General features: G+C 35.4%; 1 protein-coding gene across 3 annotated transcripts; it reads right to left on the reverse strand.

The window, feature by feature from the left end:
• Positions 1-3,635: 3,635 nt before the first annotated feature.
• LOC109015972 (pumilio homolog 2-like) lies at positions 3,636-11,923 on the reverse strand. Of its 3 annotated transcripts, none has more exons than XM_018998430.2 (10): positions 10,783-11,923; positions 7,925-9,480; positions 7,694-7,835; positions 7,498-7,605; positions 6,683-6,895; positions 6,475-6,585; positions 5,748-5,942; positions 4,664-4,838; positions 4,061-4,134; positions 3,636-3,983 (listed from the first exon to the last, which is right to left on the reverse strand). In XM_018998430.2, exons 1-9 carry the CDS (start codon positions 11,431-11,433, stop codon positions 4,097-4,099), a joined length of 3,189 nt encoding a protein of 1,062 aa, XP_018853975.2. In that variant the 5' UTR covers positions 11,434-11,923; the 3' UTR covers positions 3,636-3,983; positions 4,061-4,096. The 3 variants fall into 3 exon arrangements, with proteins under 3 accessions (XP_018853975.2, XP_018853976.2, XP_018853974.2); XM_018998431.2 differs by having other exon boundaries at positions 4,055-4,134; XM_018998429.2 differs by having other exon boundaries at positions 3,636-4,134.
• Between the last annotated feature and the right edge of the window lie 2,796 nt (positions 11,924-14,719).

Here is a 14,719-nt window from a genome sequence, read left to right on the forward strand (position 1 = left end):
AATTCCCAGATTTGGGTGGTACCTCTTTGTTCCTTACCATACTTAAATAAATACCTACCATCCTATATATTGTAACTTATGATTCCTACCTATCCCTTGTATAGAAAATAGTAGCCTTTAAAGAGGGACAGCAAGCAAGCTTCATACTTTTATGGGTTTCTTTAAATATTGGAATGAGGATATTAAAGGTTGAATTAGTGCCATGTACGTAGCCAAATGGATTAAGGGAGACGCTTTAATTCCAACTTGGAAATTAAGTGAGCGTGTATGGGTGTCGGATAGTAAGCTTAATGTGAAATGAATATTAATATGTTTATCTCATTTTATTGAATAGGGGTTTATTTTCAAGATTCAAAGAACTTACTAGTAAAACATCGTGTTAAGTAGCTATGACCATGCTCTTTACACACAAAGCTCTCTTATGAAAGAATCTCTCTCTCTTTACACATGTTTCTCTTATGAAAAAATATATATATATATATATAATATATTATGTACAAGTCTTTCTTGGTAGCCCATTTTAAGCACCCTATTGATTACAATTGTATGTATGTAAGGTAATGCATCATGAGATTTTTATGCATGCTCTCTCTTAAATAACTACACCGTACCTATATGTAGCATGACATGAAACACTCTTTTCAAATAAAATCATATGCATTTGGACTAAGGAAAGATAATGAAAATGTTCGACTGCAAAGAAAGGAAAGAAATGAAATGAAAGCATGAATATACGTAACGACCATCTGAATGAAAGGGTACCAAAGGAATGGGCATATTGCAATATCGGGTAAGTAGTACTGATAGTGCACCCAGTGTTGCCCCCCATAAAAGGGATTCTCAACCTGTGGCCGCGGGTGGAATTCAAGTCCAAAAAACCACTAATCCCAACACACAGGGCGTAATAGTGTGTACTGGCCAAATAAAGTTAAACATAAAGTAATGTTATTTCTTAGGAACGTTTATGCATAAAAAGTACAGTTACGTGTATATATATATATATATATATAAATACCACAAAACTTTAACTTTTGTTCTCTCTTTCTCCTTTAGCCACCCACCTCTCTTCTCTCTCTTATATTCTCTTCTTCTCTTCTCTTCTCTTCTCTTCTCTTCTCTTCTTCCCCTTCCTCTTACACCAAGACCTGTCTATACTTCCTCTTCTTTCTTTCTTTCTTCCTCCTCCTTCTCCTCCCTCTTCTCGTCTTCTTTTTCTCCCCCTCTTAGTCCTCTTATTCTTCTTCACCCCTAGCCAAGTTGTGGTCATGGGTCATGGCCAAGTGGCAATCTACAAAGGTACGACCATGGCTTTATTCATGGGTCAGAACCGTGAATATGTAAGTTAAAAACTCATAATTGCAATCGTGGATCTATAAGTTTTATGACCACGGTGCGGTCGTGGGTTTGCAAGTTTTTATGATCCATGGTTGTGGTCATGGGTCTATGGGCTTTTTATGAACCATGATCGTGAACATGGGTCACTATCACAATTTTGTGTACAGATATGTAGATCTATACATAGATATGAAGTTTCTTGTTGGTTTTATTCAATTTTTTTGTGAAGAATCTATTATTGGATGGGGTGGCTAGACAGTAATGTCAATTTGCTCACCCGATAAGACTTAAGAGCATGCGGACGGTTAGGGATGTGGACAAGGATAAGGTGGACACTCTCATCCATCTTGGTGACACCAAGGCTGCTGACTCAACAGAAGAGAGGAAGAGAGAGAGAGAGAGAGAGAGAGGTGGTTGTAGCAAATCAACCATGACTAGCACAGGTATATCTTTACCTCCTAAACCTTTCCTCTCAAACTTCAAAGCAGAATCTCACTGTTTTCTCAACATCCATAATTCTTCTCTGCCATTTACCTCAACAACCGCGCTTTCTTATCTAAAAGGACCAATATTTCACACAAGTTACCTCATAGAATTACTTGACAAAACACACAAATTTGGAGAGTCTCTACTACCTTTGAAGGAGAAGTTCTGCCACCAGAATCCCCCCCTCCAAAACTAGAGAATTCACAAGAGATAGTATCCACGAGTGGTGATAGTGTTATCCAACATCGCATCATCTCTTCTCTTCATTGCCTTTGTTGGTCTGTCTGTTCTCATTATTGGGGTAAATCCACTTTCCAAATTTCCATATTTTTCCATGTTAAATTACGATTTTGCACGTATTAGTGGGCTAGAAAAAAAAAATGGCTACAACTGCGAACTTGGGATGGGGGGTCGTTGCTAAATTGAGTTGGTTTGGGGTCCGAGGTTATCTACATAGCTGTGACAGATTTCTTTCAGAAGAGAGAGAGAGAGAGAGAGAGAGAAGTTAGAGAAAGAAGAGGCAGCTAACGAAAAGAAGTGGAAAGAAGAAGGTGAGAGCAATGGCTGGGCCTAGGGGATTCGGTCAAAAGACAGATGATGATTTATTAGAGTGCTCAGTGCAAGCATCTTAAGCTCTTTGGTAACCCCAAATTGGAATGGGTTTTCATTATTCTTTTTATTTTATATATATAGATATATATATATCTATATTTTTTTTTTTTTTGGAGTTGGCAGTTTAATGTTTTTTTTCTGGCTCCTTGGAAGTAAGTATTAATTAAATATAATTTGTTGGTTTCTTTAAGCAAATAACTAATATTGAATAATTATAAATGGTCCAAAAGTAGGGGAGGTGTCCCTTCCAATCATCTAATCTAAATGCAAACAAAGTCCTAGGTATCCAAAACTTCAAAAAGAAATGAATTAAGGGAAAATGGTTACAGAGGGAGTTAAAGTTGAGGTAGTTTCTTTGGTAGTTGAATGCGGAGTGACATTTGCTGCAATAGTTTAAAGAGATCATGAATGAAAGTTGAAGCAGAAGAATGATGATTAATACACGAATTCTCCATCTGGGCCCTTAAGGCTTCTATCATTGTGGCTTTTTCAAGAGTTGCTGAAGTATTTGGCATTATTTCTCTACTTCCAAGTCTTCCACTAGGACATCTTAGGGAAAACAAACTCCCTTTCAAATTAAAGCTAAACAAACTTACTTATATTGTTTGAGGACAACATTGCTACTTCATGTGGCTACACTCAACTCGACAAGGTACACCAATTCACTCATTTCCACCACCCAATTCTAGTCTTACTACCAAGGAAAATGACACCTAGCAACCTATTTGACAACACCATCTATAAAGATTATTTTTTCTTCAGAAAAGTCCATTTTCATTTAAAAAAAAACAGCCAAAATTCTGAAAAATAGAAATAAAAAGTAAAAAGTAGAATTCTATTGATGGATGTCTAATGAGTTTCTCCCTAACAGGTGACCCATGATGTTTTTAGTTACTTGGTTCTCTAGCTCAAGTCCCAGTGGTTTAGATGGATGAGAGTCCCAGTGGTTTAGATGGATGAGAGACAACATTACTCTCCATGAGTAGAACCAGTTGGTATGACTAAACTGAAACGTTGTGCCACAACTAAGATGGTGAGTCTAAATGTTAAACAGAATTTCGAGTGTGATTGGAGAGAATGGTGAAATAATAACTATGCTATTGGCTGGGCCACATATCAGTCAAGACCATATTCATTCACGAATCAAAGATCCTATGATAACAAAATAAATCCAACACGAGTGAAAAATGTTGTCACGCAAATTGAGAGCAAGATACTAGACTGCATAAGAAAATTGTGCTTATGATGAAACAAAAACCGTCAATAACCATACACTGAACATATCTCTGGCCTCACCTAAAAACATAAACAGCTCTCAACATGGCAACATTTGTACAGTCGCGTTAACTTGAAAACTACCTCAACATTTCATGATTTTTACACCATAAAAAAACTTGTATAGTCATTTTATCTCCTGTGCAGGCGCATCAGGTGTGCATTCACACCCGAATCTTGGCTTGCTTGATTCTATCTATATAATAACCTTAAAAACTACACAATGTACAGTTTTCCAGCACAAAGCAACAACTTTATTTTCAATCAGCTCGCACCTGTATCAACAGACAGGTAAGAGTCATAGCCTAGACATGGGGGATGAAAGAGAGGAAAAGAGGAAGCTCACACTAGCCTCAGTTAGCTGTACAGAACTTTTTCCCTACGTTGCCTAAGCAGGGTGTGGAGACTGAGCGGCAATTCTCCTCTCTGCAGGCATTTTAAATGACAAGTTACAAAGCCATTTTTATATGGAAAATCATATGATCAATCCACTACAATTCTTTAAAACAGAAGAAAACAGATAAATAAATAAAAGATAAAAGCAATCCAAATTCATTGAAACCAAAGGGTGTACCCAAGTACAGCATTGATTCATAACAATACGGCGCAATAACAAATTTTTGGAGGCCAAACTACAAAAAGGATATGAGAATGAAGATGTTCAATTATTTTGGTTCATAGAATAAACTCAATGTTTTACCTCATGAAGGACCTTGGTGAAACAGTCGTGGGAGTTCAAGAATACACACATGTGACATGGTTAGCTTAACAGGCACAATAAAATGCAGTAGCAATCTACTAGCACTCACAAAAATACTTGTGCAAGCGAATACAAATAGATAAAAATGCAACTAAATATGTATATGCATACATACATAAACAAATAAGCTTTCACAAAAGTACATAGAGATACGAACTCATGCAAAGCAAAAAATAACTAGAGAAGAAGAAATACCCCCAGCAGCAACAAGTTTCTCTACACGGGCAACAATGTGCTTTCCATAAGTGTATTTTTTCAATGCACTCAAGTGAACTTTTATTCGTGAAAGTATCAACTCACGCTGCTGGTCATCACAAGTCTCCAGCACTTTTTGTACAACATAGTTTGCAAACTGATCTTTCATCATTGCCTGGTTAATAAATGAAAAACAACTAAGGACAAAATGAAAAGGAAAAATGGCAAGCAATAGTGCAAAACAAAGATACACAAGCAACATAACATGGAAACATCAGCCACCGAGATTTTCTTCTTCTTAAAAAATCTGATAGCTAACTGAAGAATTCATTTAATTAAGGACATAAGATTTTATCATCGGAATCACTTGCAGACCAAATGCCCAAGATTCTAAAAGGTAAGAAACATGCAATTAACCAAATCGAAATAGCACAGTTTGCAGATCACACTACTCAAATCATCAGATGATTCAGAAAAACAAAAATAGAGCCAATTAAGAGAACACAGAAAACCGAGTTTAAAGATCTTAAGACACCAGCTTGATATGAAGACCTCAGAACTCTTTTTAAGTGTATACCCTGATATCTCAGTCAGCATCACATCTTCGGATTTATGATCTAATTCTTGTCGTCTCAAAAAGGTACAAACTAAAGCTCTGATGTTTTGAGAGACTATGGAATTGCAGGCTTCACATTACAAAAAACATTATTGGAAACCACAAGCCAATTGAACAGAATATCTTTGCATTTCTACCGTAAAACCACAGTTTCAGTTGATAAAATAATGGATGGGTCCCAGCATATCATCATTTCACCACCCTATGTGAACATCACATCTCAAGAGGCTGAATGACCCCTCTAAAAGCTACCATAATTTGATTCAAGCACGACAAAGGTCTGCAATATATAAAATATTCACAAGGGTGACGGGACATTTTGTCATGCTAAGAGACTCTAAACCCCAAGTTCACTGGCTGGAAACAACTCTCTTTGGTTTTATAAGAAGTTTTCCTTTGCATAACATATACAAGATAAGAATAGATTTAAGATGTCTGTATTTAAAGGCATGTCAAGATAGGACAAACCTGAAGTGGTTCATTTTCATCAGTAGAACCAAGCATCTCATTTACTAGTAACTGGCGTTCGCTAGGACCGCCAAAAGTTAAACACTTCTCCACAACATTAGAGGCAAACTTCTGCTGACTCATTTGAACTATCTTTCCAGCTAATTCTTTAATTATAGCAGAACGCTCATGAGGCTTTCCATGCTCCAGTACATGCTGTTAAAAAGATGCAAGAGATCAACGAAGTATCCATGAAAACTAGAATAGATGGTACAAATTAAACATACATTTGGAAGCTCCAAAATTAGAACAACAAATGGGACTTCAAAGCAGCATAAAAACAAAAACAAAACGTTGGGTTGTCGATAATGAAATGAGACGAGGAGCCAGCATCTGAGATAAGCGTAGATAAAGATCAAACCACTAACAGAAAAGTGACGCATGCACCAGAAAGGTTGAACACCAAAAACTAATTGATGGAGCAAACATCTAGAAAATTGAAGAGTTTATGATAGTACAAACCTTCCCAAATAAAATAAGTAGTGAGCAGCAATATCATTTTACAACTTTGAGACACTAGTAGCAGTTTTCAAATCATTTTTTTTTTTATAAGTAGAAGTAAAATTTTATTGATAATAAAGGCATAGTCCAAGTACAGAACATGATATGGTAATTTATATTACTCCCATAACAATATCTGCCTCGTGCAATGAATCCAAGCAGACAGTATGCAGGAAAGTAGATGAACCTGAACAACATAATTGCCATACTGATCTTGTGCCAACATGCTAACAGCTCCTAAAATCTCATCCATAACTTTACTTTGTGTATTTAGATCTTTGCAGTGTTCTAGTACTCTCTGCAATATGAAGTAAATATTGTTATGGAACCACCGATAATCACAGTTTAAATGAAATAATCAAAATCTAGAATTAAACAGTAAAACGTTTCTCAACCTGTATCACCCGACAACCATATGGATGGGTGGAAAGGGTGACAACTTGATCAAAGAATGTTGAGACAATAAAGTTAATCGCATCTTCGGGAACACATTCTATGCATTTCTGGATGACGTGGTTCCCATTCTGATCACGTACACAGCGCATGACATGACCTTCAAGCTCTTCAACCATTCTGATCTTCTGGTCCAGATCAACAACTTCTATTGCCTGAACGGTTAAACAAATCATGTCACAGCCAGATCCTTCCATAAAACCCCTCATAATAATCACATCATTTGGTCATCAGCACTAGCATTTGACAAAATCAGATAAAGAGCATAGTATAGCAAGATAATCTAAGTGCAAACAAAAGTAGAGAGAAAAATGAGTGCCAAAACACAGCGATAGATATGATTGAAGCTTCTTCAGTTTAAAGGAGTATTATAAAGATAGAATAGTGCCAAAATAACTATGTCATGCCGAACCAACATCAGAATTATACCATAATTTTTGGGATATAACCCTTAAATTGACCAAAATGCAATCTTGAAAGAAAATTATGAAAAAGAATGATTACAACCAAACAACGAGAACAAATGATTTAACAGTCGAAAGAAAAAAATGAAGGAAGAGTTGGTGCATGCCTGAAGAGCGTTATGGATAGAGACCCATACATGAAAATTTTCAGGAACAAAATAGTATAAAAAATGTTGCAAGATCAAAAAATTATTGATACCATTTTGGATCATTCGACAATCATATATTCAACAGGTTAAGTAGGAACAAAATCATAACACCAAAATGTTGACAAGTCACAAAACTATTGATACCTTCTGGATCACTCGACAACCATACATTTGAAGGCTCAGTGTCAGCACGTTGCCAAGAAGCTTGTTAGCCAATTCCCTCCTCTGGGATGGAAGTCCATGCTCAAAAAACTGTATTCAACTACCCAGTGTTACTTAAATTAAATCTTACAAGAAATATAAACTAAATATGTTTGAGAATAAGAAAAATGTAATTTACCTTCTGAACAACATAATTTCCAAACACATCGGTCATTAAAGCAAGAGCTTGGGGCATAATTTCCTGGTAAACCATGTTTTTCTCTTCTATCATTGCTGTTTCAAGTTTCTGTTGAATAAATCGGCTCCCATACTGATCCGCACTGCTCATAGAAGATGTAAAACCACAGAAATCAATTTCAGGAAGCTAGCACAGCAATAGAGCACAAGAAAATCAATAACCAGTACATACCTAAATTCGACGACATAACCAGCAATTTCAGAAAGCTCAAAACACTTAGTTTTATTGCTCTTAAACTCTTCTAGTAGGGAGGAAGCTAAGCTTTCGTCCATGTTATATCCAGCATCCAATTGCCAAGGTCCCATGACACCCCCTGTTAAGTTTCTCATGCCAGAATGAAAACGCATGTTCAGCTCACTGTGCCTCATAGGGCTACCAGGTCCAACTGGAGAGTTGGGGATAACAGAACCTGCCACTGGACTTCCAGGATAAGACATACCAACACCAAATGCAGGATTTCCATAATAACCATGATGATTAGAACCACCAGATTTACTGCTCAATGGAACACTATACTGAGATTTCTGAGGGGATAGAAGAGTCCCAAGATAAGCTTTCTGGAGCTCCAGTAAATTAATGTATGAGTTACCTAGGTAGTTCCTATCCAAAGAAGGGTCATTGAGAGCAGCAAGCTGTGCTGCATACTCGGATGTCCTCAAGTACTGAAGATACATCGGATCAACAAATGATGCCTGAACGCCGTTCCCTGCCATTTGGTTGCCCATTCTACCCAGATTATGTGTTTCAGATGCAGCAGCTCCAGAAGGCAAACCTCCTGCAAGAACTCTCGAGTCCATCCCAGGGGCTGCCATAGCAGATGCTGCAGCAATATTTTCATACAATGGTGGCAGATTACCAGTTCCAATTTGGCTGGCCATCATGGATGACAAAGCTGGATTTATGTTGTAACCGGTTAAACCATAGTTAGTAAATGACGAATTCGTGCCATCTACATGCTGATACTGAGCAGCTAATCCACCTCCACCATTAGGAGATCCTTTTAAGTAGGAATTACCAGAAGAAAGACCAGATTTTTGCAGTTCCACTTGCCTATCCGAGGGTGAGTTGTGCAGGTCTGACCCAGCCCCATTGCTCTTAACCGAATCAGAGTACGATACTTTTGCTGAATGAGGAGCAGAAGGCATATGCAAATGCCCAGATTCTGACTTTTTAAGGTATGCTTGTTGCTTGATATGATTCTGACTACCTTGTAGACCGAATAGAAAGTTTGTCTGTTTGTCGACATCCTGTTCAATCTGTGATGGCAAATGGTTTTCATCATCTAGAACACCATTAGCTGACAAGTTCATGCCGGACAAAGCAGCCACCAGATCTGTAGACTCGTTAAAGCCAGATGAAATGCCATTAAATGAATTTGGACTAGTAATGCCTCTCTTTTCAGATGTGTTAGCTCTGCCTCCTCCAATAGGAGTGATGCACGGGCTAGGAGCCCTAGCAACAAGTTGAGGATCTGGAGTTGTGCTTCTTGACAAGGAAGCACCAAGAGCAGCAGCATAAGTATATGAAGAAGGTGTGACATTGTGGACAGCAGATGAGCCCTGACCATTTGCACCAGATCGTAAAGCATCAGACGTTTTCAATTCATGGCGCAAATGAGCTAGCTCTGCTTCAGCAGATCCTGCTGCTTCAACATTTTCATCAAAAGCATTGCGGCTGACTGGACGCGATGGAATTCCAGTGACAGGAGTTGGACGCCCCAAGTCATCCTGCACATTTATTAGATTAGAAATCACCAAGACAAAAAAAAAAAAAAACAATTATGGGGAAAAGAGTAGACAAGTCAAACTAGGGAGAACTTGCCCATCAGTGTAATAATGATCAACCAAACTTGATGATGGTAAGCCAAATAGACATGCAAAACAAAGAACAGCTGCTCAAGAACCTTAGATTTAAAAAGCATATGCCTTCAGAATAAAACTAATGAAGCAAAGAGTTGAACAACATTACAACATTGATCACAGAAAAGAGAGAGGCCATACTTTAAGCAATACAAGAGATCAAAAAGAGACTCAAACTAAAATTTCATGATTAACAATAACCTAGAAGACAAAGGAAGATACATTCTTTTGGCAGATTTCAAGGCCCTTTGAAGCAGATTTAAAGGCCCAAAGTACTCAAAGGGCAGTCAACTCAATATTGGCACCTAATATACAAGCAAATATGTAGTTAAGACCAAGAAAGGATACATCATGAGTTTAAAACAGGCAACTAATATTCACATATTTATCCGATCTAGGAATATAAAAGCACTACAAGTTACAAAAACTGGTGAAAATGAAAATATGGCTGTACAAAGATCGGGAATTCAAGTCAACAGCAAGATGTAGACTAAGAACTTTCATCAACCATTACATTTCATAGCCTCGCACTTTAATAGTCATGTTTCATATTATTACTTATCAAAATAATAATAATCACTTCTCATATAAATCCCCCAAAACAAGGACATCAACTGGTATTTATGGTAAACAACCTCACCTAATCCAAAAGTTCAACTTACATTAATGATTACAATCTTGACTCTTGCATAATAGAAGGGTAGTCACTAAGGAGAAATCCAAAATCCTCTGTTCTAACTGACATTTTGATAGTATAGATTCATTAAGCTAGGTTTATCAAACTGACTTCATATGTTGTCGACGACATGATTAACTAATTTCCATTACCAGTCCGCATGACTTGATTCTTAATTACAAGAACATCAATTTCCAGTAGAGATCCTACTGACTTGGAATTTCCAACTGATAGTAGAGACGTGTAGCCATGATAAATGTACAATTTAGAGATTCATAGAATGGTGCAAACCAAAATGAGTGGCACACATTTGCATCCCCGTCAGATACAGTTCAATTAGCTAATCGTCGATCACATAAACGATTTTTGGCTTGTCGCAACAGATGATCCAAGAGTGAAAAATACTTTTAACAGCTCGATACTACACAAAAACAAGGATCTCACCAAAAGGCAGTTAAACAGTTTTTAATACAGGCAAAAAAAAAGCAAGACACCTGAAAGATTTCAGCTAGGCTCTTCTGTTTGCTCCCAAGTCCTAAACCCGGCAAACCAATCAGACCATCACCACCCCACTCTGCAGAGCCATGTCCTTTGTCTGACTCAAGCTCAGTTTCGAGTTTCCTCGCATTAAACCCCGGGGGCATAGAAAACAACGAACTACTGCCACCATCATAGACTCTATTCCCTTTCCTCCTGTCTCCAATCCCACCCAGGACCGAACTCCCCCCTTTCAACCTTTGTGCAAATCTCCAATCCTCCTTCGAAAGCAAAGGAGGTGGAAGCCTCGGATTCAGATTCACATTCGAGTAATAGTATGAAAGATAAGCTGGGTCAGACCTAAGCTCCTCCTCGGACGAAAATCCATTTCCGTTCTTACTCCCAGAAAACTCTGAAAAGGTGCCACCACCTCCACTGCCACCAGCAGCAGCAGAACCACCAAACAACCCACCAACAGCACTCAATGAACCCTCCACAGTCGGAGGAGCAGATCCACTTCTATACAAATTAAGCTCAAGCTCGAGATCATCAGCCTCTTGCCGGCTACGCTGCTCGCGGAGCAACAACCCTATCTCCATCTCCAACTCATCCCCAAATGACCCCTCGTTACCTCCAAGCATCGGTCTCCTTCCCAATTCACTCAACATTCTCTTAGCCCCAAATTGATCATCACCCTCTCAACGACAACACGAACTGATCAATACCCACTTTCAAAAACCAAACCCTAAGACAATCACAAAATGAAAACTTTAAACACAAAACCCTATATTTACACCCGCATAATTCTCGCTTCTACTCTAATCAAAACCCAAAATTTTCACTACTCTCAAACTGTACAATCAGCGATGAGACCACAGCCGAACATAGCTACCAACTACCCGAACCGATTCCATAAATTTACAAGAGAAAAAAAATTTTGCGCAACATGTTTTCACGTGACATCAAAAATCCCACATGAAACGGAAGCACAAGAGAACTGATGCGAGAAAAATCAGAGAAAACAGCGTTGAGCTGAGGAGCGTTCCAGCAAGATCATGGAGAAAGGAGTGCACTGGGGGGAGGGGATGAGATCAATCCGGCGGCGAATGGTTCCCAGCAGAACCCTTAGGGTTTTGTTCCAAATGGAAGGACGAATAAAATTATAAAAGCAGTGAAATATCGTGTGCGTATTTATAGATGTCCAAAGGATGAGGGCAATTGACCAAGTGATAACCGACTGATGTGTGGAAATTTAGAAGGGGGAGATAACGATGTTTGGTTTTTGCTCGTGTTCCCAAACCTTAACCCAAAAAAAAAAAAACAAACAACCCAAGTATCCTCGAGTGACACGTCAGCTCCTTAGATTCGCTGCGTCTTCTATTGGTATCGTATGCATTCGTAAATGGTTTAGATTAAGATAGTGTTTATAAATTTTTTAAATTTTTATATAAAATATAATAAATAATTTAATTTTTTAAAATCTTAAAATAATAATAATATTAAAAAATAATATTCTAATAATATTTTATTTAACTTTCATCTAAAACCATCTTATCTTATCTTATCTCACTATCCAAACCAGCCTTAATACTACGAGTTATTCGAGCATTACATTTTTTAAAATAATTTATTATTAAAAATTTAAATTTTTTTATAAATTATATATATATATTTTTTTAAATGATTATACAGCACTTATATAATCTATTATTATAAATATCAAACGGGACAAAATTTGTTACATGATCACACAAATTCAAAAAAAAAAAAGGTATAAGCTAAGAGTTGAGGGATTTATAGTTTATACAATTTAACTCAATTTTATAACCCAACACACAAGATTCAAGTTTAATAATATTTTGTCACAACCCAATACCCATAAAACTAACCTCCAAATGGCGGATAAAATTCAAAGATTTTACTTGTATAATTATATATGTCAAATTAAGATTTGAACACAACTTGATACAGAATGAATTTGATATGACAATATGAGTTGCCCGGCTTAATTACAATCTCTCAACTCTTTTTCTATCTCGATTTTTAGTTTCGTTTAGATAATTTTTTTTTTTTATCTTGTTATTGACATTTTTAATTATGTTTGGGACAAACCAACAGATTATGAGAGAATCAAATAGATTCCTTCAAAAGCGATTCATCTATTCAAAAGCATACAACTCTCTAGTGTATTGTCTTTTCTAAGATCTCGTTTATTTTCACAATTATTTTTCATATTATCTTATATAATCATTACAATTTTCTTAAATTTTAATACAAAATAAAATAAACAATTCAACTTTTTCAAATTTTAAAATAAATTAAATATTAAAAATATATATTTTTAATAATATTTTATTCAATTTTTAACTTTTATCTTAACTTATCTTATCTCATCTGCGAAGATAAACGAGGCCTAAATGTGATTGTTCTCGTGCGAGTTGAGTAGTGGATGAAGTTAGGTAGAATCCATCTAAACTGAGTTTAAAGTGTGTTTGAATGTTAAGATGGATTTAATATTTTTTATAAAAAGTTGAAAAATGTTGTAAGTCTCACGTGTAAGGAAGTTTTGAGTTTAGATAAATTTAATAATTTAAGAGTTGGATATTTAGATGTTAGACTCAGTTTAAAATTAAATTGAATTTAACTAAATTTTGCAATTAAACGCAGTATCTAACTAGAAAATCGATATATCATGGAACTTTTATTCAATATTATGCCAAAATAAGAGAGATGGAAAGTGGAAACAATATATGAGAGACAGCAACACAATATTTATTATTATTCTTGTACGTACGTCTTTCAAACAACTCGATAAATGTTATAAAACTCATATACTATGTTTTTTGTACTAGGATTCTTACATGCTTATAAAACATATTTTTCATTAGTAATTTATACTTAAAACATATATTTTTGTCCTCTCAACCCATTTATATAAAATTGAATTAGACATGTTTGAGTCAACACGGTATAATTTGTTTATTGATCATGTTATATAAGTTGTATTTATATGGTTTGTACTATAGTTAAGGGTTCTAATCTATTTAATTAAACGAAATAATTGATATGTTTGGTAAGCGAGATGAGATATAAAATTATCATCTCATCTTATCATTATAATTTTTTTAAATTTTAAAATAATATTTTAAATTTTCATCTAAAATAAAAAATTATCATATCACCATCTAAACCTATCAGACTGATCCACGTAGATATTTGAATTGACACGATATAAATTTTATCAACCGGCCAACAATAATTATTGCCCATAGTTTTAGTACTATGTGTTGACCTTTTCATCTTTTGGTAAAGTCGCATTTATCACTTACTTTTCTCTGATTCATTTATTTTGGATATTTGACTATAACTATTTTTTTATTTATTTTTTATTTGAGAACCAAACAGAAAATTCTACAAAAACATTAAGAACTCGTATCATCACTAATAAACTTTGAATAGACAAATTCAACAAATGAGTATCTCTCCAACCATTTATGCCCGTTTATTTATATCTCATTTAGATAATAAAAATATTTTAACTCGTTTTATAATTATAAATTTTTTTAACTTTTACATAAAATATAATAAATAATTTAATTTTTTTTAATTTTTAAATAATAATAATATTTTATTTAATTTTTAATTTTTATCTTAACTCACTTTCAAACAAATGTATATAAATTCATAGTTGCAAAGGACATGTTGACAACAACGTCCATCAAGAGGATAATATATATTATACTCACACACAAGGGTACAGCTACACCTATCGAGGTGAGTTACGGAACGATCAAATATTTGTTTTTCAATTATTTTTTAAACTCTTTAAATATTTTTTTAAAAAAAATTATAAACTTATTAAAAAATACTTATTTAAATATTAAGTAAAAAAAAATACAATCGATCAATATTTTCCTTGTTTTGACTTAAATAAATCCATGGTTGCAATTAATT

The sequence above is a fragment of the Juglans regia genome, chromosome 14, assembly GCF_001411555.2.
Source record: "Juglans regia cultivar Chandler chromosome 14, Walnut 2.0, whole genome shotgun sequence".
Classification (NCBI taxonomy): domain Eukaryota; kingdom Viridiplantae; phylum Streptophyta; class Magnoliopsida; order Fagales; family Juglandaceae; genus Juglans; species Juglans regia.